Below are 27,704 nucleotides of genomic sequence, written 5' to 3' on the forward strand. Positions count from 1 at the left end.
GCCAGCAGAAGATTTATAGTGTATTACAGTACCAGAAAAGTGTATGAGATTTTGCAGTCTCCCATTCACATGCTGGAAAAAAATCAGCAGCTGAAATTGACCTTTAGTGTGGAGTTTAAGTCTGCATGACATTCATGTTGAAGATTTCATAGAGTGAAATCTGAATGCGATACATGAGCAAAATTGACAAAATCTGCTTCGTGTGGCTGTACCACTGGGTTGACAAAAATACACTAATGATTCTTGTTTTACCACTGACAGTATGGAGAGAATAATGCTAAAAAGAAGTAAAATACTATGGATGAGACATGCAGAGATGTGGCCCTCAAATATACATAAAAACAGTTGGTAGATATCAATAATACTTCCAAAATTAGCTATTAAATAGCTTTTCCAATGTCAAAAGTGTTGGCTGGGACATGAAGCTGTATTAACCTCAGTAAAGCAATGTCCTCGGTGTTGAGCAATTTGTTCCACAGACTCTGCTGATGCTAATGAGCAATCTTCTGTGAATTTGCAAGTCATGCTCAGACTATTTGAAGGACTGGCGATATCAACTGTTCAGATGTTTTGGCTAGAGTGGTCTCCATCATATGACAGCTTTTGGCAGTTGTACCTAACCGTCAATAAGATCTTGTTACAGGTCATATCCCGGTGATAAACTACCGTATGTACTGCTGAATGTATAAAAAACAAAGCAAGGTCATCCAAAGTGCATTTCACTGCCATGGATAGCATAGCAGTTGCATTATTAAAGGTAGATAAAGAAAGAAACGACAGCATTCATTCCCTTCAAAGGCTTCACTTTTCCACCCATCTGGCATGTTATATCTTGGAAATAAATATACAAAGGAAAACGATTAGAAATAATAAATTACTAATTAGTAATTTAGATGTGCAATCATCTACTCTTCAAGGCACTTAAAATCATCAAAAGAAGTTCTGTGTGAAGATATAGTCCTAGAAGTAGAGTGAGAACTTTACGTGGGTCTAAAGGAATTGGCCAGCAAGTGGCCATACATTGAGGAGGATGTGAAGGGCCAGATCTTGTTGTCCAATAAGATTTGCACTGGAGGTGCTTTTAAAAACACCTGATCGCACTGTCCTTGAAGTCAACATCCTTGAACCTACATGTGGAGAGTGCCAGACATTTTTTTTCATGCTAGTTATTTCCTTGGTAAAATGTTGGATTACCATATCACATTTATGGGGATTAGCAACTCGTTTCCTCACCAACACTGGATTATTAGGTGACATCTCTAAATTTGTGGCCTCGTGTGATGAGCTGCCATTGCTAACCTGAAGAATAATATGAAATCTTTGTCAGTTCTCTTTATAGAATCATTCCTGAAATGTCTGTTAGTAAATACCTCTATTCCCAATGAAAAAACAAATCTGGAGCATTCTTGGAATGTGTTGTGTTTCACCATTCTTCTATTATTTCTAAGAGAAATACATGAATAAATTGACAACTAGGTCTTACCACTGCACTTGTCAAACTATTGTATCTCTACATAATCCGGCACTGGCAGCACTGATTATACAGTGTCAGACTATGTAGGTAACCCCCCTCCCTTTCCTAACTGATACCAATCAGTTGTCAGTTTATTCATACATTTCTAGTAAGAATACTAGAGAAATGGCACCACGCAGAGTTATAAGAAATGCTCCAGTATTCTTGCATTATGGTGAATACAAGTATTTACAGTATGAAAACGGACATATCAGGAGAGCTGACAGGTCCTCCTTAAAAAGGTTGTCCAAATTATGCAAACATAAAGGCAAGGGCCGAGACTGTGAATAAAAAAAATAATAATACTCACCTGTTTGACCCTCCCACCACTTTCAGCGCCACTGGTCCTATACCCACCTCTGGTTTTTGTTTACTTGGCTGCAGCAGTGGCATGCCTGTATACATTCCGCGGCATGCCTGTATACGTCTTCCGGCTTACTATGTTACATAAAAAGGGTTTTCTGGGAATAATTTAAAATTAGTTTTGCTGTCAGGCTGCTCAGCCATGATGTCATATCGTAGGCAGGTTCACATGATTACTATCTATTGTAGAGCAGTGTAGTGAGGACCCGCCCCTTCACCCTCCTAGGCAGCTCTGCACATGGTGGCAGCCAGTACTGCTCACATTCTAGGACAGGTTGCTGGTAGCCATTATAAATCATTTCCGGAGAACCCCTTTAAGAGTTGTAGTTAGAGGACCATGTGACATTTTCTGTAGCTTTATGTCAGACAGGAGCACTATAAAATGTGGCAGATTTAGCTGCAAATTGTGTGAATGAAAACCATTTATTTAGCATAGACCGATGTAAGAAAAATGATAGCATGATATGTATCTCTACATGGTGCCTCTGTACTTTCGGCCTTTGCTTGCTGTGTCATTCAGACTAGATGAAAGATATAATTTCCCTCACTTGTTTATAGGGACTGAATATCCTTGGCCAGGCTGCACACTTTTTGTTCCCATTAAAAATACAATTCTGGTGAAACTTATGCAAGTTCAGTTCCAATTCAGAGTGAATCAGTTTGAGTCATAAATTTGAAGGATGTCTGTTGGATGACTTAGCCACACCAAACGGCTGCCAGAGACATGTGTACATATAGCTGTTTGATGTTCACAGTATTCCCGAGAAAATAAAGTTAAATCCGTTATCTAAATTAGACTAGAAGTGCCATAATGGCAGTCCCATTCTTGGTATGTACTCCAGGTCTCACTCGAACGCCAAGGCACCTTTCACTTTGCCTGACTGACAACACCAGTGTTTCTTACATCACCGGAGTCCCTGGTCAAATTCTGGAGATGTGTCTTTCCTTATCAGAAAAATGCATGTGCAGTACAATCCCTGCCGTGGGAAACAGCCTCACATCTACTGTGCATGCACAGGACTGAAAACAAACAGCACATATGCAAGCAGCTTGCAATCGAGCTCTTCTAATTTTCATAAATCAATAAAAGTCCCTACATTTCCACGAATAACAGGCTTCCATGTAATTGGATGTATGCAGACTCCTACTATGAAAGGGCCAGGTGGGTGCAGAGGGTGCAGCAGTTGCAGAGAGAGAAGAGCCTCTAGGTGTAACAGCAACACCCCCGTTGCTCCTAGATGCTAATTTACATATATTTAAACTTCATTTATGAACATGGGGCCAACACAGATGCCTTCAGCTGCCAAGTGCACATGCCACAGGACAGCCAGTTTCATAGGTACAAATCTGCTAACAGATGCCCTTTAAAGAGAGCCTCTCTCTCTATTTGGGAGAAAGATCTAAACATGTTTTTTACTGAATCTCAGCTCAATAATATATTACAGGTCCTCACATAGAGCTTCACATTGTGTTACAGTACAGGAGAATTCTTACAAAAATCTTAACAAAATGGTACAATACCCCAATTAAAATGCACAAATGGTAACCACTAGTGTTGATCGAGCACCAAAGTGCTCGGGTGTTCAGGTGCTCTGGCCGAAAACATCGGGATGCGCAGGTGCTCTACCGAGCACACGAGTATAATGGAAGTCAATGGGAGAACCGAAGCATTAAACCAGGCACCCCCTGCTCTGAAGAGGGGAGGGTGCCTGGTTCATAGGAAAAGGTCAGAAATTGATTGAAACACCATCGAAATGGTTCGGGAACAGCATAGGGAGGATGTATGGATGCATCTTGGACTCCCAGGTCACTGTTGGTAACGATGTTGTCCGATGTTGGTAACAGACTGACAATAATACGCACAAAACCAAAGATAAAATTGATTTTAGAGGAAAAATAGTTAGGAAACATTCTTTCCTGTATATTTACTTGTATATAAACTGCAAGTTCTGCCAAATATTACAAGCAAGAGGCACTCAAATACAACCTGTATATCACATAAAGGAGGGCCTCATTCACATTGTGGTACAATTGTTCATGTAGTGGGACTCCTACACTCATAAAGCCTATGCACTAAGTGAAAGGGCTGCCAAAAATTACAAGGAACCAGCACTCCAATACACCCTTTGGTACACATAAAGAAAGGCATCATACACAGCCTTGAAAAATTATGATTGATAGCCTGCTGGTGACCCTCAAACATTTGGAGCAAGAGCCTGCTGATCTGACCCACTAAAACATTATGGTTGAGGGCCTGCTGCTGAGCTGACCATTTAAAAAATTATGGGAGAGTGCCTGCTGCTTAGCTGACCATTGAAAAAATTTACAGTGTTCAAAGCAGGCCGGGTCACCTGAATACTTCAGCTAAGAATAATGGAATAGGACTAAGGTTCTATTTTGTAGGTTTTTGGAACTGGGGCCATGATTAAGAGGGACGGCCGGGGGCATCCGTATTGCGCCACTAGAGGTGAAATTCTTTGACCGGCACAAGACGAACCAAAGCGAAAGCATTTGCCATGAATGTATTCATTAATCAAAAACGAAAGTCAGAGGTTCGAAGACCATCAGATACCGTCGTAGTTCTGACCATAAACGATGCAGACGTTATTTCCCATGACCTGCCCAGCAGCTTCCGGGAATTCAAAGTCTTTGGGTTCCGGGAGGAGTATGGTTGCAAAGCTGACAGTTAAAGGAATTGACGGAAGAGCACCACCAGGAGTGGAGCCTGCGGCTTAATTTGACTCAACGCGGGAAACCTCACCCGGCCCAGACACGGAAAGGATTGACAGATTGATAGCTCTTTCTCGATTCTGTGGGTGGTGGTGCATGGACATTCTTAGTTGGTAGAGAGATTTGTCTGGTTAATTCCGGTAACGAACGAGACTCCTCCGTGATAACTAGTTACGCGACCCCCGGCGGTGAGGATTGTGTTGACCAGACTATTGGATAGTGAGTGAGACTGGACTTGTAGGTGAGGGCCTGCTGGTGAGCTGACCCTCTAAAACATTATATGTCAGGTGACATGGCCTGCAGGTGAGCTGACCCTGTAAAACATTATATGCGAGGGCCTGCTGGCGAGCTGACCCTGTAAAACATTATATGCGTGGGCCTGCAGGTAAGCTGACCCTGTAAAAGATTGTAGGTGAGGTCCTGCTGGTGAGCTGACCCTCTAAAAAATTATATGCCAGGGCCTGCAGGTGAGCTGACCCTGTAAAACATTATATGCGAGGGCCTGCCGGTGAGCTGATCCTGTAAAACATTACATGCAAGGGCATATATGTGAGGGCATTATATGCGACAAATAAACATGTTGTTATGATGGAAGAGGAGGAGGAGAATGAGAAAAGGAAGATTCAACCATATACCCTTTTTTTGTGGTGGGAGGGGTGCATGGGAATACAGTGTATTCAGTACATTATAAACAACACATTTAAAGAGCCTTTATGTTCAGCCGCTTTCCTCTGGTGGAGTCGAGAAGTCAGGGGCAATCCAGGCCTTGTTCATTTTTATAAGAGTCAACCTGTCAGCATTTTCAGTAGAATAAATACCCGCTGAGACAAAACGCTGGCGGCAAGGCAGGCCAGCACCTTCAAGGCATAGCACGCCAGTTCGTGCCATGTGTCCAGCTTGAACACCCAGTAGTTGTAAGGCACTGAGGGGTCATTGAGGACGCTGACACGGTCTGCTATGAACTACTTCACCATTTCCCAAAATTTTTCCCTCCTTGTGACACTAGGCCACCCATCAGGGTGAGGGTGCTGGCGGGGTGTCATGAAACTGTCCTAGGCTTTGGAGAGTGTTCCTCTGTTGGAACTGCTGTGTGTTCCCCTGGTCTCCCCTCCTCGGTTGCCCAAGGAAGTACGGACTCTGCCGCCAGCATTTCAACAAGGACCTTCAAGTATTGCATCGTTTTGCTCATCCTCTCCACCTGAGGAATGAGAGATGAGAAGTTCTCTTTGTAGCAGGGGTCAAGAAGGGTGAACAACCAGTAATCCGTGTTGACTAAAATGCATATAACGCATGGGTCGCGGGAAAGGCAGCCTAACATGAAATCAGCCATGTGTGCCAGAGTACCAACAGCCAAGACTTTGCTGTCGTCATCAGGAGGATTACTCTCAATCTCCTCAACCTCTTCCTCCTCTTCTTCCCACCCAAGCAGAACAGATGATATAAAACTTCCATGGGTACTACCCTCTCTTTCCTGCTCCTCCTCTTCATCGTCCAATTCGCACTGAGAAGAAGAACTGAGGGTGGACTGGCTATCACCCTGTGTAATGTCTTCCCCCATTTCCACCTCTTCCACATGCAAAGCGTCATCAGCGAGCATTTGAGTAGACACAGAAGTGGGATGGTTACGCAAACTACTATTCTTTTGTCGTCCGCAGTTTCCTCAAAAAAACGCCATACTGCGGAACACCTACCCCTTGGCAAGGGAGATTTCTGTAAGGGGGAGCTCTGTGGAACAGCTCTGGGCCTGTTTGGTGTGGCCCACCTTCTCCCTTTTGCCACCCTACTGCCTCTTCCAGGCTGTTGCCGTGCTGCAGATCCCCTCCCATCTGTACTACTGTCCTCGCTCGGCTTTCCACCTTCCCAGGTTTGGGTCAGTGACTTCATCGTCCACCACCTCTTCTTCCACTTCCTCACTCTGCTCATCCTCCTGATATGTTGACCTAACCACAACCTCAGTGATTGACAACTGTGTCTCATCCTCTTCCTCAACCTCTTGAGACAGTAATTGCTGTTGAGTTATTGGCAACTGTGTCTCATCATCATCCACCTCATTAAACACTAATTGCCGTTCCCCACCGTCATCTTCGTGTGACTGTGGATCCTCAAGAGTTTGGGAATCAGGGCACAAGATCTGTCCCTCTTCAAGCGTGCTTGGCAAGAGGGCCAAATCAAGGAATGGCAAGGAAAAGAGGTCCTCGGAATATCCGAGTGTGGGATCACTTGTTTGGCCAGACTCTCCATGGTGGAGTATCAAGACTGGACTTGGTGGAAGACAGGGTGGTGCTTAACCGACTGGAAGCATTATCTGCTGCAATCCAACCGACCACCTGGTCGCACGGGTCTGACTTCAAGAGTGGTGTCCTGCGCCGCTTTTCAAACTAGGACATCAAGCTAGGTATCGTGGTTTTTCTTGTGCTCTGGCAGCAGGCACAGTCTCAGTTAGCTGCGTTTACTAATCACACTATGACATCCTTTGGATGGGTTTGGAAACCATGGCAGGACTAACATGAGTCTCCTGGATACATATCCATCATTTCATTATGACCCCATAACGCCCCATAGACTGTGTTGAGTCAGCATCCCTTTTTTCTTTATCTTTTTTTCCTTATTTCTTTATACTAGACGTAAAACTTTTTGCTAACACTCTAAACTCTACGCTTCTGTGCAGAGCCAAATCTTATATTTCCTACTTTTCAACCTTGCTCCCCCAGCACCATATTTTCCTGAAAACTGTTCGATATATTGAAGACACATTAAAAAGGGAATCTACTCTTGAACCTTGACAAGGGATAGAAGATATGATCACTATATTTATTCTCTGGTTGAATGTGATATAATTTTATAGCTTCTGATTCATTGATATATAATGAACACTTAATAAAAATAACATTGAGAAGAAAGTTACATAAATATCCAGTGGGCTACAATGCTTCTTTGAAGTTGTATGAAGCAGAAATATAATTTCTTACCAGTCAGTGATTCGTGACATAGTACAACCTGTCCTGAAAAACCGTTTATCTCTGAGAATCTATTATTTCTAACAGCGTTGGCAAGAGTTTCTCATTTGGCTACAAACTGGCATATATTTAACTTGTCTATTTGCTGCTTCCACGCCATTTTGTTCTGCTCTTGATGATTGAAATTTTGGTATGTCAATGAACATGTTGCAATCTTCAAAAAAGATGGCTAGAATATTTTAGCCTTATTAACTAATAGTTAATTAGCAGTTATGGGTCTTAAACACAGTGAAAGCCAGATTTCCCTCCAGGGAAGGAAAAACAAGCAAAGGGGTGTCTCCATTAAAGAAATCACCAAATCCACCATATTAAGTGGCCTCTATGTCAAGATCCAGCTCTTTTACAAGCCTTAAAGATGTGACATGGGAAGACCTAAGCCAGTTATACATCCACAGACAGCTGTTTCAGGGTGCTGCCCCATATGGGTGTGGAGTAGGATTCTGGCTAACCAGGAGCAATGCATTGGAGACTATTCAAACAAAACAATAGCTGATCTTAGGGAGACCAGCTACAAAAAACACTGTGGATCCTCATTTAAGAGTCTCAGCACAGAAATCCAAAGTGCAGAGTTCCCTTGTAAACAGTAATATGCAAAATAACCGTGGAACCCCAGTTATGGGTCTTCAACACTGTGAAAGCCAGATTTCCCTCCAGGAAAGGAAAACCAAGGGGTGTCTCCATTAAAGAAATCACCAGATCCACCATATTAAGTGGCCTCTATGTCAAGATCCAGCTCTTTTACAAGCCCTAAGGATGTGACAAGGGAAGACCTAAGCCAGTTATCCATCCACAGACAGCTGTTTCGGGGTGTTGCCCCTCATTAGTGTCTAGTAGGATTCTGGCTAATATTTAATTACAAATATTTTTTTTCCCCCCAGATACTGTAATATCATCAAACTGGATTCAGAATTCAGGGGCTTCTGGATAGACCATAACATTACAAGTCCAGAGGAACATCTTAAAGAAGCTTAACGAGGCCCAGTAATCTTCCCTGACATATCTGCATTTACTAGGATATAGGCATTCTGGAGCACGTTTTTTAGAACTCCCATTCCCACTGTCAAATGGGTGTGTCCCTACATAGTCTCATATGGTCAGCACTGATTGGACATTGTCAGACTGTGTAGGATCCTGCCTCCAACTGGTAACACCAAGTTACGATATATTCATAGCCGAGAAAAGACAAAACTGATTTCTAAGGAAAGATGCTCTAGAAATGTCACATCATGGGAAATAGTAATATTTAATAAAACAGACAAGTCAGAAGAGATGGCAGTTTGTCTTTAAAGGAAACATGTCATTAAAAATGTTAACTGCTAGTTAAAACCAGAAAGCAACACATATCATTTTTACTAATCCGCTTATATTTTGTTATTGTAGATTTATTTATTCTACAGGGTGGCCCACGAAAAAGTAGCCCACCTCCAATATCTCCAAATCAAACTGCCTAATAGTAAACCTGTCTTAGCCGTCCATAGCAACCAATCAGAGCTCAGCTTTCAGTTCCTACAGGGCTCTGGAAAAAAAAAAGAAAGCTGAGCTCTGATTGGTTGCTATGGACAACTAAGACTGGTTTACTATTAGGCAGTTTGATTTGGAGATATTGGAGGTGGGCTACTTTTTTGTGGGCCATCCTGTTTTTTCTGAACATTATGGGGGCGCCCATCTTGGCTGAGCTGTTCTTAACAGCATTTAGAAAACATTAAGAAAATTGCTTTACGGCAGCCCCATGGACCTTAGACACAGTGGTCAGAAGGGGACTTTATTGACTTCTATGGGAGAGTTTTCTAGGCACGCTCTGTGACCTGTACAGAGGTCATTATACAAGAAAGAATAGATAAGCTGGGACAATCACCTATTGTGAATGGAGGATCCTGGCTTATTTATTTACAGAGGTGATATCATTACAGGCAGGATTAGAATGACAGATAAGCAGGTAACTGCAGTAAATTGATCTGTACAGACCAAGAAGTGGTGCCTATTATTAGGCTTAGTGGCCACTGTGAAAAGTGCAGGATTTTATAGTTTTATTATTAAATATACTGTAGATAGTTACATGGAAAATTAAAAATAACATCACCGAAAATTCTTTAAAATGTGCTTAACATAAATATGTGATTTAAACAATAGGTCATTCCCTTTAATCATAAATTCACAAAGGTCCAGGTGGGGGAATAAAATATTACTGTTTTGTATGCTTTATGCAAAGTATGTGCGACTATGCCTTCCTCCTTTTAAAAAAAAATGTCATGCATGTACTACATGCTAGAGCAGGGATCAGCAACCTTCGGCACTCCAGCTGTTGTGAAACTACAAGTCCCAGAATGCTCAGCCAAGCAAGTGTGCAAGATGGGAGGTGTAGTTTCACAACACTGGCATTCACGTCCCCACCTATCCCTTGGTTGAACTTGATGGACCCATGTCTTTTTTCAACCGTATTAACTATATGTAACTATATGTAACACCTGGAGTGGCGGAGGTTGCTGAACCCTGAGCTAGAGGATGTATTTATCAGCTAAAGGCTGCAATTAAGAGTCTATAGTCAATTGAATAGGGTTCAATAAAAGAAAAAATTAACACAAAAAGAGAAACGTTCACATTACTATGATATATTCATGACAGACAAATATCTTAACAGCTAAGATATAAGGTGCGCATAGACTAGTAAATGCACTTCTGTACGGAAAAATAAACTCTCAAACCTAAGAACAGGCAAGCTTTGAAATAACACGAATACATGACATGTTTTGTTACCTGTTCATATCATCTAAATTGTCGGCAGCAAAGTAGAAGCTTTTGATCTTGGGATGGCAAGCTTTAAAAGCACTATAAATAAAGAGAAAAATATGTCAGTCATCCATAGAAGAAGATGAAAAACACCAAAAAAAACAGCACCAGGCAGAGCAATATTGCCAGAACAGGTAGTGGAAGCCATAAGGAACATGGTGTGGGTTTATGGTTAGACTCTCACCTTGTACTGGTAAAACCACAAGAACCATATGGGCATATAAAGGGTCACACTGGACATGCAGGCTGCAGGGTCCAGAGTCGTCATGGAAAAATGGACGTCAATACCTGGCAGAAGTCAAAAGACTAGGAATCACCCTCAGAAGAAAAGAAGGAGTCAAGAGCCAACCCAGAAGTGTTACAAGGAATTTTTCAGATGCAAACTGACAATCATTTCAAAATAGGCCATTTGTATCTGAAGAGTGTTATCCCCGAAATGCATTATATGTTGGATTAAATAAATAATTTTGTGGATCACTTCTGGGCCAGCGCTTGAGTCCTTTTCTTCTAAAGGTGATTCCTAGGCTTGTGACTTCCATAGATGCAGGGCAGCCATTTGCCTGTATACCAACAAATAGCAAGCTGCAATAAAAAGTTAAACCTTCTATATATTCAAGTGGATATGAAAAGTTCCATAAAAACTTGGGCAGAGCCTGTAAAAGTGCTAAAATAACAAAAGAAGACACACTCAACCCTTTTCTCCACTGCCGCTTCCAGTGATGAGCGGTCCGCCCCCGATGCTGTTTGTTTTCCAATCACTTGCCTCAGCAGTGATGTCCCATGTAGTGCTGAGACCAGCAATTAGCTGCAGGGTGACCTGTGTAAGTCACGTCATTGCAGCAGCCAGTCATTGGCTGCAGCAGTGCACTTTACCCTGTCCATGCTGGATGTTTACCTGTTGTGGTGGAAGTCCAGAGAAGACAGTGGTGGACCCTAGGAGCTAGAACCAAGCGTGGGGGTAGTAGGTAAGAATAATTCTTTTGAGAGGTCCTTATTGGTGGGGGGTGTAAATTGATATAGGGACTGGAAGCCCCTTTAAAGACCCAATTTCTCATGTAAAGTACGTTTAATACAATATTGGGACAAGTTAGGAAAACCTTGCAATCTACGTAAATCATGACCATTGAGTGGCCACACATGGAAACGCGTAGGGGAGACATCCCGTGATAGTATCTCAAAGTTGTGATTTTTTTTCCCTATAGCTGGTTATCACACATGTTGGGAGATGTTGAGCCATGAGCAAAGCTAAGGAAGACCATATCTATATATACTGTTCATGGTAAAGAAAGTTTGGCACATACATACACAGAGTTTGCCAATGGCTAACAAAATTAGAGCAATATTTTATAATGGTGACTAGGGATTGACCGATATTGATTTTTTTAGAGCCGATACAGATAATCTGTGAATTTTCATTTTTGAAAAAAAAATAATAATAATTCCTACACAAATCTGTTGAAAATGAATATGTTTATTGTTAAAGGGATTCTGTCATGAGATTTGAGGCCTATAACCTAAACATATGGCCAGGTCCCTACTAATACCCTGAATCCGAAACTGACCTTATTAAATGCGCCTGTGGCTCTATTAGCATATAAAACAGGTTTTTATAACCTGTCACTCACCTACCAAATGTGTCCAAGGGGATGTCTCATCATGCAGAGTGCCCGGCTGCAGCCAAGAAATCGCCGCCCTCCCTTTCGATAGAGCCGCCTACCTCACCTCATCGCCGCCTCCCTCACCTCAGCGCCGCCTCCAAAATCGTCCGCTCTCCTCAGCCAGATCCCGCGCGTGCGCACTAGGTATAACTAGAAATAGATCAAAAGGGAGCCTCTGTAGAAAAGCAGCCTGTGCGCTCCGAACCTCAGAACAGCTTTGCACCCGGCTGTAAGAGGTTGGATGGCTGCAATAGGGCGGTCAAGGCATGTTTGAGAGAAGTGCGCCGGCCGGGATCTGGCTGAGGAGAGAGGACGATTTCAGAGGCAGCGCTGAGGTGAGGGAGGCGGCGATGAGGTGAGGTGAAGTAGGCGGCTCTATTGAAAGGGAGGGCGGCGATTTCTAGTCGGAAGGCGGCGCTGGGCACCAGACGGAGATTGCTGCAGCAGGGCACCCTGCATGATGAGACGTCCCCTTGGACACATTTGGTACGTGAGTGACAGGTTATAAAAACCTGTTTTATATGCTAATAGAGCCACAGGCACATTTAATAAGGTCAGTTTTGGATTCAGGGTATTAGTAGGGACCTGGCCATATGTTTAGGTTATACAGAATCCCTTTAACTTATATATTTTTTTGTAAATCTTTCTTTTTAATTTATAATTAATATTTTGATGTGTTTTTTTTAAAACTTTTTTTAATATATTTTTTTACTATTAGCCTCCTTAGGGGCTATAACCCTTGCCCTATTCCCCCTTATAGATCTCTATCAGGGTGAATAGGACCTCACACTGTCCCTGCTGCTCTGTGCTTTGTGCACACAGCAGCAAGGGAGCTGACTATGGCAGCCAGGGCTTGAAGCCCTGGCTGCCATGGTAACCGATCGGAGCCCCAGGATTACACTGCTGGGGCTCCGATCGGAACTTCCACTGAAGAGGAGGGGAGAGGGGACCCTGTGGCCACTGCCACCAATGATTAATACTGGGGTTGGGGGGGTAAGCACTGTGCCACCAATGAAGATAACTCTCTAATTAATTCAAATACAGGAGGCGGGAGCTGGCTGCAGAATCGCATAGCCGGCTCCCGACCTCTATGACAAGTAGCTGCGATCCGCGGCAGTTAACCCCTCAGGTGCGGCACCTGAGGGGTTAACTACCGCAGATCGCAGCTACTTGTCATAGAGGTCAGGAGCCGGCTATGTGATTCTGCAGCCAGCTCCCGACTCCTGTATATGAATGAATGAGAGAGTTATCTTCATTGGTGGCGCAGTGGACACAGCCCCTCCCCTCCTCTTGTCCTCCCTCCTCTCATTGGTGGCGGCGGAAGCAGCGGCACAGGGGGGAGGGAGACGCTGCTTCCTTCTCCCCTGTGCTGCTGAGGTAACACGGAGAGCGCTGTCGGCAGCACAATCCGTGTTCCCGATACGTTATCGGAATATCGGCAAAATAGATGCCGATAACGTTCAAAATCCTGAATATCGGCAAAACCGATAATCGGTCGATCCCTAATGGTGACTATACTGGCCTTTCATCATAGACTAACCGCTTTACCGATGAATACTGCACTTCACCACAGTGGTATAAGGACAGTAGGTCAGCATTGGTTCTCACTCACTGCTTTCCTCACGCTTGATGACAGTTAGTATCCATTCCTAATAGTAGGAAGTGAAGTGCTAAATGTCAGAAGTATGAACAATTGGCTGCAGCTGTTACTGGGGGGCTGTGCCAGGTGAATAACCATAGTTGTTTCAAACCTGGGACAATATAACTGAAACATCAGGTCTTTATTGGACTATAAGTGGTGAATAATACATGACGGTTCCCTCTGAGGCATACCACCTCCGGTTTTCAATATCCACAGAAAAAAGTAATTTCCAGAGCCTACATTGTCAAAATGAACAAAAACTGACAAGCGCACATTATCTGCATGAAAGTTTTATTTCTTTAATGAAAATAGAAGAAGCTTTTTACTCCATTTACAGAGCTTTTTTTCCTTGTGGCTTCTCCCACAAAAAAAAAAATACTGAATACTTTTGTAACTGCATCTAATTAAAAATGTATTATAGATGCTGAGTTATTCAAGAAAATGTATCAGTATAGCGCCACCTGCTGTTTGTTCTTTGTCTCTGTCCACCTCACAGGCTATTTTCACATCTGCATTTTTGCTGGAACAGTCATGGATCAGCAAAAACGCTTCTGTCACGATAGTGCAACCCTCTGCATCCGTTCTGAACGGATCCGGTGGTATTATCTCTAAAATAGCAAAGACGGAACCACCTCTAAAACCATAGTCAGTCCAAGGGTGACGGATCCGTTTTATTTTGTGTCATAGAAAGCGATCATCCGCCAAAAAAATCTGGCAGTCTAATACACCCTTTAGCTCAGTTGTGTCTCTCCAGGTCCAATGTCAGATCAGGCAGGAAATTCTGTCTTCCATATATATGATCTAGCGCACCATTGTGGGCCTACTTACAATTTCTTACGACACTCGCTGGCTCGATCAATTTTGAACTCAGGTAGACTGATAAATCCCTCCGCCTTTTCTTCCTGGAATATAAAAAAAAAAAAAAAAGTACCGTACATGTTGATTTTTCAAAATTAGTTTTGTCAGAAATACAGGCAATAGGTGAAAGTCCACCCTTGCACATCATTTCGTTTTGTATTATTTTAATCTAAATAATAATCCAAAATTCGGTAGGGTCAAAACTGCTGACAGACTCTCTTTAATAATGACAATGCATGACGTTTGGAGCTTTGCATCAGAAAATAATGAATCCCTGACTGCTCTTAAAGGGAGTCTGTCACCACTATATGACCATATATAGCACTTACATGGTGCTGTAGCACACCTATACATGATTCTAACGGTACCTTTGTTATTTTCTTTAGACATCCAGAAGCAGGAAAAATGACGTTTATTTCATATGCAAATGAGCACTCGCAAGTGCCCAGGGCGGTGTTCCGTGTGTAGGAGCCCAGGCTGCCCTGCCCTTTTAACCGTTACTCCTCCCCCAGCCTCTTCCTTTGCCCGCCCTCCTATTCCCTTGTATCATCCCTAGGTCCGGCCGAGATCCCGCGCCTGCGCACTGCTTCACCGGCTGGCGCATGCGCACTAGTTGAATTGATGCTGTACCCAAAATGGGCATTGCAGTGTGCATGCCCCGGCCCGGCGAAGCAGTGCGCAGGCGCGGGATCTCGGCCGGACCTAGGGATGATACAAGGGAATAGGAGGGCGGATCTCCTAAACCAACTGCATATAATCCAGCAGAATCAGTTCACTTTTAACAGGGCTTTGGTTCATTTTAAGCTACGGTGTGTTAAAAACACACAACATGAAATATTCAAGACTTCCAATTTGTCCAAATTATTCCAAAGGACAGTGATTATCTGTCCAAGTGCCATACTATCATTTGATTATGCTACTTTGCCTTAGGTGGCAATTCTGAGAAATATGTCACAATCACAGAGAACGTCAAGACTGCTCAATCACAAACGTGAAAGCTACAGCTTTATAGGAAAATCCTTGCTGGATTTAAATGGGAAGTGCATGCAGTGAAGCGCAAATATCAAAGTCACCTTGTGATGTATGGCGGCAGAAATATGCCCGTAATACTGTGTATGGATCGTTCTTACAAAGTTCTTTTCAAAGTAAATTTAGCCATGATACAGTCTGTGTTTAACCCTATAACTGGAAATGTTACCCTTTATTGGGGATGCTTTTGTTTTTTATATATATATATATATATATATATATATATATATATAGAAATGGAAGTTCAAGGCAGCACTCCTCAGTATTAGATGTTAGGGTGCCAGCAGTGGAAACACCTTACCAAGGTGTACAATGTAGATGAAGAAAGACACCGCGGCACATCCGTTTAGTGAAAAAAGTGAGACCCTTTATTCACCCATGCGACGTTTCGGTCCGCTTGCTGGGACCATTTTCAAGCAAAAATGGTCCCAGCAAGCGGACCGAAACGTCGCATGGGTGAATAAAGGGTCTCACTTTTTTCACTAAACGGATGTGCCGCGGTGTCTTTCTTCATCTATATATATATATATATATATCTATCAAAACATGGCATATATATATATATATATATATATATATATCCAGAAAAAAGAGCGGCACTCTGGTAAGTAAAAGCAAGTGAACCCTTTATACACCCAGGTGGTGCAACGTTTCGGCTCCAAACATGAGCCTTCCTCAAGCAAAAGTCTTTTGCTTGAGGAAGGCTCATGTTTGGAGCCGAAACGTTGCACCACCTGGGTGTATAAAGGGTTCACTTGCTTTTACTTACCGGAGTGCCGCTCTTTTTTCTGGATTCATTCATTGGGGTTGCAAGTCCATTCCCCTTGAGACGTGCACCCGTACCATTTTTCTTTTTATATATATATATATATATATATATATATACACTGCTCAAAAAAATAAAGGGAACACAAAAATAACACATCCTAGATCAGAATTAATTAAATATTCTTCTGAAATACTTTGTTCTTTACATAGTTGAATGTGCTGACAACAAAATCACACAAAAATAAAAAAATGAAAATCAAATTTTCAACCCATGGAGGTCTGGATTTGGAGTCACCCTCAAAATTAAAGTGGAAAAACACACTACAGGCTGATCCAACTTTGATGTAATGTCCTTAAAACAAGTCAAAATGAGGCTCAGTAGTGTGTGTGGCCTCTACGTGCCTGTATGACCTCCCTACAACGCCTGTGCATGCTCCTGATTAGGTGGCGGACGGTCTCCTGAGGGATCTCCTCCCAGACCTGGACTAAAGCATCTGCCAACTCCTGGACAGTCTGTGGTGCAACGTGACGTTGGTGGATAGAGCGAGACATGATGTCCCAGATGTGCTCAATTGGATTCAGGTCTGGGGAACGGGCGGGCCAGTCCATAGCATCAATGCCTTCGTCTTGCAGGAACTGCTGACACACTCCAGCCACATGAGGTCTAGCATTGTCTTGCATTAGGAGGAACCCAGGGCCAACAGCACCAGCATATGGTCTCACAAGGGGTCTGAGGATCTCATCTCGGTACCTAATGGCAGTCAGGCTACCTCTGGCGAGCATATGGAGGGCTGTGCGGCCCTCCAAAGAAATGCCACCCCACACCATTACTGACCCAATGCCAAACCGGTCATGCTGGAGGATGTTGCAGGCAGCAGAACGTTCTCCACGGCGTCTCAAGACTCTGTCACGTCTGTCACATGTGCTCAGTGTGAACCTGCTTTCATCTGTGGAGAGCACAGGGCACCAGTGGCGAATTTGCCAATCTTGGTGTTCTCTGGCAAATGCCAAACGTCCTGCACGGTGTTGGGCTGTAAGCACAACCTCCACCTGTGGACGTCGGGCCCTCATATCACCCTCATGGAGTCTGTTTCTGACCGTTTGAGCAGACACATGCACATTTGTGGCCTGCTGGAGGTCATTTTGCAGGGCTCTGGCAGTGCTCCTCCTGTTCCTCCTTGCACAAAGGCGGAGGTAGCGGTCCTGCTGCTGGGTTGTTTCCCTCCTACGGCCTCCTCCACGTCTTCTGATGTACTGGCCTGTCTCCTGGTAGCGCCTCAATGCTCTGGACACTACGCTGACAGACACAGCAAACCTTCTTGCCACAGCTCGCATTGATGTGCCATCCTGGATAAGCTGCACTACCTGAGCCACTTGTGTGGGTTGTAGACTCCGTCTCATGCTACCACTAGAGTGAAAGCACCGCCAGCATTCAAAAGTGACCAAAACATCAGCCAGGAAGCATAGGAACTGAGAAGTGGTCTGTGATCATATTATAAGAAGCAGACCGTTCCGAAGGGATGGTAGGGGTCGGACAGGTGCACCAGGCTGGAGCCTAAGTTGGAGAAGGTGCGTGTGATAACTTCAAAGGGCGCACCAGAGTTGGTTAAATGGCTCACTCAGCCTTCCGCTTCTGCACCGTCCTCATCCTTTCTATCTGCACCCTCCTCACTCTCTGCTGTGTGCACCCCCAAAAACACCACCACCACGACCATAGCCCCTCCACTCGAGTCAGAGGAATTATTTTCCCATCCATTCGCAGACCTTACCGATGAGCAGCCATTCTTGGCATCGGATGAGGATGAGACGGTAGCAATGGCCGCCAGCCAGCGGTCTGATGACAATACCCAGATCAGCCCAAGGAGGGTGGTCCCCGCTGTTGCTGCCTACTCCGAGATCTCTAATATCAGTGGTTTTGAAGGTGACGATGATGATGTGTCGATGGACATCACGTGGGTGCCCACAAGAGAGGAAGAGGAAGGGAGTTCAGAGGCATCTGCAACCTGCGCTGTCAATGCATAAGTCGCGGTAAGCCCAAAGCTCACCTAGGGACGACCGCCTTTAGAAGGCACCTGGCCTTCCATCACCGAGCCCAGTGAGAGCAACGCCGTCAGAACCCACAAAGACACACTCCCGATGCTTCACGTCCTGCTCCTTCTCCTTCTCCTCTCTCGTCAAATTTTCCTCCAGTCCACCGTGCCGTCATCGCGTTCATATAGCACAAGGCAGGCTTCCGTGACACAAATATTCGAGTGTGAAAACATGATGACGCTGGATAATCCTCTTGCCCAGCGGATGACCGCTGTCTTGTCGGAACTGCTAGCCCGCCAACTACTGCCATATAAATTGGTGGACTCAGAGGCCTTTAGAAAATTTGTGGCCATTGGCACACTGCAATGAAAGGTCTCCAGAAGGAAATAATTCTCCCAGAGGGCAATCCCTGAACTACATATCCACGCTCAGCGGCAAGTTAATATATCTCTGGCACACAGTGTCCGTGCCAATATACATCTGACCACAGACGCGTGGTCTAGCAAACACGGGCAGGGAAGGTACATAACTTTTACTGCACACTGGGTGAACCTTCTGACGGCCGTCAAGCATGTAATCCGTGGATACCGTGTGGATTTGGTGTTACCACCACGGATTGCATGCAGGCCTGCCTCTTCTTCTCCGCCTCCTCCTAATCCATCCTCCGTCTCCTCCTCAACTGACTGCTCCTTTTCCACTGCTACTGCCTCTTCCGCTGAACCCCTCAAGCTCCCCTGAACCTATTCGACGTTCCAGGTGAGACGCTGCCATGCTATGCTGAAGCCAACAGCCACACCGGTCCTGCACTGCTTTCAGCTCTGCGATCACAGGCCGATCAGTGGCTTACCCCAATCAATTTGACAGTTGGTAAAGCTGTGTGCGACAATGGTGCCAATCTGCTGAGCGTGCTGAAACAGGGCAAAATGACACACGTGCCGTGCATGGCACACGTCATTAACTTAGTCGTGCAACAATTCGTTGCCAAATACCCTGGGGTCCAGGACGTCTTGCGGCAGGCCAGGAAAATATCTGGCCTTTTTAGAAGATCTTACACGGCCATGGCTCTCTTTGCTGACATTCAGCGGCGACACCACCTGCCCATCAGACGTCTGATTTGTGACTGCCTGACGCAATGGAACTCCACCTTGTATATGCTTGATAGCCTGCTCCAGCAGAAATGTGCAGTTAACGACTACCTGTACGAACTCTGTGGCAGGACAGGTTCTGAGGAGCTTGTTTTTCTTTCACCGTGCCAGTGGCTGCTCATGTGCAACGCATGCAGATTTCTGCGGCCATTTGATGTGATCACCAATCTGGTCAGTCGCAGCCAGGGCGCCATCAGTGACATCGTACCTTACATCTTCTTTCTGGAGCATGCATTGCGTCGTGTCATTGATCAAGCCGTCGAGGAGCAGGAGCAGGAAGATGAGGAAGTCGCAAAGCTGGATGAATTCCTAGGGGGGCTACTCCATCTGACACAAGTCAACAACAGGAGTCGAAGAGGAGTCAGAGGAGGATGTTGCAGGGGCGGAGGAGCAGCAAGAAGAGCATGCTTTAAACTTTTCTGGGATTCCTGGTGTCCATGGCTGGGGGGAGGAGAATCACAGAGGGCTGTCAGAATGCAGCATTTCCAGGCCTTGCTGCAAGAGACGCTGCAGTCTGCTGTTGTAGGCGCTGGCAGAGGAATTTCCACCCACAGCGAAACAGGTTCAGGTACCAATCATACCGCGCCTGAAAGAAGAGGGTGTTTTGAAGATGTGTTGGTCACTTCGGATATGAGATCATTCTTGCAGCCAACCCATCGAGAGCCACCCTCTGGATCCAGCCTCAGGGAATGCCTAGACCGACAGGTGTCCAACTACATTGGGTTAATGGCCGATGTGGACGCTCTGAGAAGCGAGGAACCCTGGACTACTGGGTGTGCAGGCTTGACTTGTGGCCAGAGCTGGCACAATTTGCAATGGAACTCTTGGCTTGCCCCTCGTCGAGTGTCCTGTCAGAAAGAACGTTCAGCGCAGCAGGGGGGATTGTGACTGATAAGCACACTCGCCTAGCTCACGACAGTGAGGACTAACTCACATTTCTAAAAATGAATGAGCCATGGATCTCAGAGGAATTCAACACCTGTGACGACCACGTGTAATTAAAGTTCCTCGTGCCATCCTACACATATCCGCCACAACCCAGAACTAAGAATGGTCCTTGTCTTATGTATATACAGCAGCATAAAAGGTCTTTTCTGTCAGGTGCATGCCAAAATTTTTGGGGCCTCTACTCCAGTGACCTACAGTAAAATTTTTATCCAGTGACCGCCTAATGTACCTCCAGACACATAATCACTAGTTCTTTTCTGTCCAGTGAGTGCATCATTTTTGGGGCCTGTACTCCACTGGCCTACAGTAAAATTGTTATGCACTGACCGTCTAATATACCTCCAGCCACATAATCACTTGTTCTTTTCTGTCAGGTAAATGAATAATTTTTGGGGCTTGTACTCCACTAGCCTAGAGTAAAATTGTTATGCACTGATGGTCTAATATACCTCCAGTAACATAATCACTTTTTCTTTTCTTTCAGGTGAATGCATTATTATCAGGGGAATGATAGTAGATGCCACAGTTGTCCCTACAGATAAATCTGGTGGCCTTTTTGAAGACACACGTATCCCTCATAAGCAGCTACTGCTTGCTCCCAAAACATTGGTATCCTGTTCAGATTGACTGCTGTATGGTGTAATCATTTTTAGTGCATGCAGTGAAGCGCAAATATCAAAGTCACCTTGTGATGTATGGCGGCAGAAATATGCCCGTAATACTGTGTATGGATCGTTCTTACAAAGTTCTTTTCAAAGTAAATTTAGCCATGATACAGTCTGTGTTTAACCCTATAACTGGAAATGTTACCCTTTATTGGGGATGCTTTTGTTTTTTATATATATATATATATATATATATATAGAAATGGAAGTTCAAGGCAGCACTCCTCAGTATTAGATGTTAGGGTGCCAGCAGTGGAAACACCTTACCAAGGTGTACAATGTAGATGAAGAAAGACACCGCGGCACATCCGTTTAGTGAAAAAAGTGAGACCCTTTATTCACCCATGCGACGTTTCGGTCCGCTTGCTGGGACCATTTTCAAGCAAAAATGGTCCCAGCAAGCGGACCGAAACGTCGCATGGGTGAATAAAGGGTCTCACTTTTTTCACTAAACGGATGTGCCGCGGTGTCTTTCTTCATCTATATATATATATATATATATCTATCAAAACATGGCATATATATATATATATATATATATATATCCAGAAAAAAGAGCGGCACTCTGGTAAGTAAAAGCAAGTGAACCCTTTATACACCCAGGTGGTGCAACGTTTCGGCTCCAAACATGAGCCTTCCTCAAGCAAAAGACTTTTGCTTGAGGAAGGCTCATGTTTGGAGCCGAAACGTTGCACCACCTGGGTGTATAAAGGGTTCACTTGCTTTTACTTACCGGAGTGCCGCTCTTTTTTCTGGATTCATTCATTGGGGTTGCAAGTCCATTCCCCTTGAGACGTGCACCCGTACCATTTTTCTTTTTATATATATATATATATATATATATATACACTGCTCAAAAAAATAAAGGGAACACAAAAATAACACATCCTAGATCAGAATTAATTAAATATTCTTCTGAAATACTTTGTTCTTTACATAGTTGAATGTGCTGACAACAAAATCACACAAAAATAAAAAAATGAAAATCAAATTTTCAACCCATGGAGGTCTGGATTTGGAGTCACCCTCAAAATTAAAGTGGAAAAACACACTACAGGCTGATCCAACTTTGATGTAATGTCCTTAAAACAAGTCAAAATGAGGCTCAGTAGTGTGTGTGGCCTCTACGTGCCTGTATGACCTCCCTACAAGGCCTGTGCATGCTCCTGATTAGGTGGCGGACGGTCTCCTGAGGGATCTCCTCCCAGACCTGGACTAAAGCATCTGCCAACTCCTGGACAGTCTGTGGTGCAACGTGACGTTGGTGGATAGAGCGAGACATGATGTCCCAGATGTGCTCAATTGGATTCAGGTCTGGGGAACGGGCGGGCCAGTCCATAGCATCAATGCCTTCGTCTTGCAGGAACTGCTGACACACTCCAGCCACATGAGGTCTAGCATTGTCTTGCATTAGGAGGAACCCAGGGCCAACAGCACCAGCATATGGTCTCACAAGGGGTCTGAGGATCTCATCTCGGTACCTAATGGCAGTCAGGCTACCTCTGGCGAGCATATGGAGGGCTGTGCGGCCCTCCAAAGAAATGCCACCCCACACCATTACTGACCCAATGCCAAACCGGTCATGCTGGAGGATGTTGCAGGCAGCAGAACGTTCTCCACGGCGTCTCAAGACTCTGTCACGTCTGTCACATGTGCTCAGTGTGAACCTGCTTTCATCTGTGGAGAGCACAGGGCACCAGTGGCGAATTTGCCAATCTTGGTGTTCTCTGGCAAATGCCAAACGTCCTGCACGGTGTTGGGCTGTAAGCACAACCTCCACCTGTGGACGTCGGGCCCTCATATCACCCTCATGGAGTCTGTTTCTGACCGTTTGAGCAGACACATGCACATTTGTGGCCTGCTGGAGGTCATTTTGCAGGGCTCTGGCAGTGCTCCTCCTGTTCCTCCTTGCACAAAGGCGGAGGTAGCGGTCCTGCTGCTGGGTTGTTTCCCTCCTACGGCCTCCTCCACGTCTTCTGATGTACTGGCCTGTCTCCTGGTAGCGCCTCAATGCTCTGGACACTACGCTGACAGACACAGCAAACCTTCTTGCCATAGCTCGCATTGATGTGCCATCCTGGATAAGCTGCACTACCTGAGCCACTTGTGTGGGTTGTAGACTCCGTCTCATGCTACCACTAGAGTGAAAGCACCGCCAGCATTCAAAAGTGACCAAAACATCAGCCAGGAATCATAGGAACTGAGAAGTGATCTGTGATCACCACCTGCAGAACCACTCCTTTATTGGGGGTATCTTGCTAATTGCCTATAATTTCCACCTGTGAAATTGATTGTCACTCAGTGTTGCTTCCTAAGTGAACAGTTTGATTTCACAGAAGTGTGATTGACTTGGAGTTACATTGTGTTGTTTAAGTGTTCCCTTTATTTTTTTGAGCAGTGTATATATATATATATATATATATATATATATATATGGCCCTTTATTATAATCAATACCAGAAATCTGAATAGCTTTCATACCCCCCTAACATGCTATGTGAAATATATTACAGAATAGTGCAATGCAAAATTGCCAAAGGCCTCACTTACCCAGGTTATACTAAAAACAGTGTCCTTTAGGCACAGTATACACTGGTCTGGTATGCAGTCATATATTTACAATGAAACCCTATGGGCAGCGTACAGTTGTGCTCACCCTTACTTTAGATCGAATTTGGTTATGAACTCCAATTTCTCATAAATATTGTGACATGCTAGCAAAACTCTTGAGAGTCTGCAGTACACAACACAATCACTGGGTGGCTGCACACAGACACATATAAGATAGACATCTTGTGACACAGTATCGTGGAAATTGTGTCTTAAAGAAAAAAAAACAAGAAAAAAAAACTGCAGGATATATTGAGCCAAGAGGAAAGGCAAGAAAGGACACATCTGTAAGCCACTCGATTTTAATTCTAAAACACATCATAACTGAATATTATGTAGTTGAACCAGACAGGAAAACACCATAAGCAAATTTCAAACAATGCTCCTGAATTAAATATACTATCATTAGTAGCAATGTGACATTAGTGGCTTCAAACGGTTTTCTGTTTGCAAGGAGTGGTTGGGATTCTTGGTACATTAAGAATATATCCTATTCCAGGGACGACAGCCGGGAAGTCAATTTTTAAATGTGCTTTGAAGTTCACTGTAATTTCTCGAGAGATACAGTATATTTTTGCTGCTGTCACACTGAGAAGAGACTGAGCTATAACATTAAGTAGATTATCACGTTAACAAATCTAAAGAGTTTTTGGGTACATAAGTCGACATAAAAAAAGCATTTTACCTAATTGAGTTTTTTTCTCCAGTTAATGAGCTTTGGTTATGATATTATGTGCATGCATTATGTACATGTAAAGGTTTTGTAGACTGATTTACATTTGGTGCTTTCTAAGAAAAAAGATAATTTCTAAGGACCACAAATGACAGAATAGAAAAAAACGCCTTTACTTTATTCTAACCTAAACTTGTTAAGAAAAGCACACAGTTCCTAAATTTTTTTTTATCTATTTAAACAATGACTAAAAATGGATGTGACAAGTGCCATGTGGAATGTGAAAGCCATGGCATTAAATCGAGGAGGAGGCCGTATCTAATCATGAAGAATAGAGAATTTAGCATAAAGGTGTATCCCACAAAAAGTATTACTATGAAATTAATAAGGCATTCTAAATTAAATATTATTGCAATATACATGCAATAAAAAAAAGATATATATTTTTTAATGTATATTACATTTTTCTCTCTGGCAGTGCCCCGTGCCGTTTGTTCTTCTGGTCCACCTTCTCCTGCATTCATTGGTGGACCAGACATTCTCAGTAGCTTCCCTGCTCCCTTCTCCTCCCCTCAGTGTTGGCATAGTGATCTTATAGCGAAGCAGGCGAAGTGGCCAAGGTACCTTTCATTGTGTTGTCCCTAGAAAAATACAGAACGGAGAAGGACATTTTGTGTGTGTGTGAGGAGGGAGGGTCCAAACCATAATTGTCTCCAGGGCCTTATGTGAGGGACTATTTTTTCTATGCAGGGGAAGAAGAGGTTAACAACAGCTAATTGTAATGTATTCTGGGAGATGAGAGTGCGTGATGAGCTGCTATTCATCCACAAAAAGGAAAAAAAGTCTTCCAGGTAAGTGAAAGAGTAAAAGAACTTTAAAAGAGTTTTAAAAAGAGTTTAAAATTTGTGAGATAACCCCTTTCAGGTTTCAGCAAGTAAAGCTTATTTATTGTATAATGAAATTCCATACAGTTCTTCTAGTACATCTTATGCAAGATTTGCTGATGGTTTTCAGGATCTCTGCTTGCAGTCCTTAAAGCGTTTACTTCCAGAAGATGAAAATCTGTCCTGGACATGTGATGATCACATAGACAGAACTCTCTTTTTTAATGTGCCTTACTTTTTTTTTGTATTGTACTTCTGGGCCCCCTTCTACCAAAACAGAGAAGAAGAGAATATAACACTGGTGCCCTGCATAGTGGTTGGGCGCACCACTGTATAGGGAAATATTTAAATGGGGATGCGGTGCTACCACCAGTGTTGCATCTCCCTTCATTCTCAGGATTGGTAGAGGTCCTAGAAGTCGTACAGTCACAAAATGATGGCATATCCTAACAATATGCACTTACTTCAGTAGTCTAAAAATCTTTTATAGGAGCTCCAATGATCAGTATAATGAAGGATCTGCCATTCGCTGAAGTGAAACGTGTGGAGCTGCAAAACCAGGCACATCTACCCTTACATATGAGCCGCTAAGCCTTGGTAATCAATGTAGTGGCTGCAGTGAATGGGTCAGAGATGCAGTGTAACACAACCCAATATGGACAAGCCACTGTGTCTGGATAAAGAATAAAGTAACGCTTCTCCAGTCTGCTGATGAGTGAGGGAACCCCAATAATCAAATATCAGCAGCAAGACTTTTTTACCCCTTGTGAGGCAAAATTACAAAGACTTGCTTGGGGAGGGCTTCATCAGGCCATTGCAAGATCTATGAGAGTGGTTGATACTTGGTGGGGGTTGCATCTTTTTCAATCTATGTAACGGATTTGTCCACCCTTAAAGGCTCATTGAGTTCTGGTTACTGTTTTGAAATAGAGACATAAGAAAAGTTTAGTCTCAGCGCTTAGACCCCCACTGATCCCTGGAACGAGGAGAGAGAAGTGCAAGCATATTGCACCTTCTCCTTTTTGCGGAGGATGTAATCGAGGTGGAGCCCTAGTCTTCTATTGAGCCCTTCTCCTGCAGCGAGGAGAGAGTGATATGTGCATGCTTCTCTCTACTTATTCTAGTGATCGGTGGGGGTCTCAGCACCCAGACCCCCATTAATCAAAACTTTTCATATGTGTCTATGACATATGAAAAGTTTTACCAAAGCTCTCCTCAAATTTTATGGACTCCAATTTTTCATGATACAATGCAATATATTATCACAACATGCTACTAAAACCCTTGACAGCCTGAAATGCACATAACCCCTGGGTGGTCAATCATAGGCACATATAGCATGAAGAACTCCAGACAGAGTAGTGAAAAATCATGTTTGTTTTTTTTTTCAAAGCTGTCCTTCTCATGTCATATATTTTGCAATATATTGAGCCAAGAGGAAAGGTAAGGAAGGACACATCTATAAATAGACCACCCAAAAAAAACAAAGTGCAGTCTCTGGAGCAAAATCGTAAAATGTCCTTTGTGCTTTCCTGTGAACAAGGTGACTGTACCTCTACACACACAACGTAACATGACAGACCATTGTGAACAGATAGATGTCTTTACCTCCTCATTGGTGTACCAATACAGGGAAGAGTCCTTCAAGACAAACCAATACTTTTTCCACTTCTGTGAAAAATAGCTCTTTGCATCCTTCTTCTTCCATAGCCATCCTTCACAATCGCCCCTTCCCAAGTCCTTGCACGATATACGTCTTTTACTTTTCCCAGGAACAGGACCTTGAGAAAGGTTCAATGAAGATAAATGAAACATCATGTTAAAGCCTTACGCGATTAGCCTCTGCAAAGCTCTAAAAATGTTGTCCCCACCGGTACAACTCCAGGTTATAAACATCACTCATGTAATTCAAACCCATGACAAGGGTGAGAACTGATTAGGCAGCAGGCTGTGCATTGTAGGGACATGGAGGACTGATCACTACTCGCAGGCATTGTACATATGCAGCAAGAGGAGGATCTCAAGAGCCACAAATACACAGCTTGCTGCAGAGAAAACAAACATGTACATAGCACAGAGATTACGGTAAATAGCCCCATTTAAGACGCGCAATAGAAGATAAGTGTTTGTTTTGCAAGTGCAACATTATTGTGTATTTATGAGGACTTTAAATGATCAAATGCAAGATTGTTTTCATCTGGCTGAATCCAAAAGCTGCTGACTGCGGATACAAAGACATATCCTCCAGCTATTTTATCTGGAGATTGTATAAGATGGTGCATGAAGTAGATATTCTTTAACTAACTTGAATTTCACTGTATTTTACATTCGTTGGCCACCATTCATTAGTGAGGAACAGGGGTGAGCCAAGGTCAGTGGATCT

General features: G+C 43.8%; 1 protein-coding gene across 3 annotated transcripts in view; it reads right to left on the reverse strand.

The window, feature by feature from the left end:
• CNKSR2 (connector enhancer of kinase suppressor of Ras 2) overlaps positions 1 to 27,704 on the reverse strand; it is a 422,681-nt gene that overhangs the window by 63,735 nt on the left and 331,242 nt on the right. For all 3 annotated transcript variants that reach the window (XM_040423664.1, XM_040423663.1, XM_040423662.1), the window contains 3 exons: positions 26,930 to 27,102; positions 14,539 to 14,612; positions 10,378 to 10,449 (listed from right to left, as the gene is read on the reverse strand). In XM_040423664.1, the coding sequence (XP_040279598.1) occupies positions 10,378 to 10,449; positions 14,539 to 14,612; positions 26,930 to 27,102 (319 nt within the window). The remainder of the gene's footprint in view (positions 1 to 10,377; positions 10,450 to 14,538; positions 14,613 to 26,929; positions 27,103 to 27,704) is intronic.

Source organism: Bufo bufo, chromosome 3 (assembly GCF_905171765.1).
Source record: "Bufo bufo chromosome 3, aBufBuf1.1, whole genome shotgun sequence".
NCBI classification, from domain to species: domain Eukaryota; kingdom Metazoa; phylum Chordata; class Amphibia; order Anura; family Bufonidae; genus Bufo; species Bufo bufo.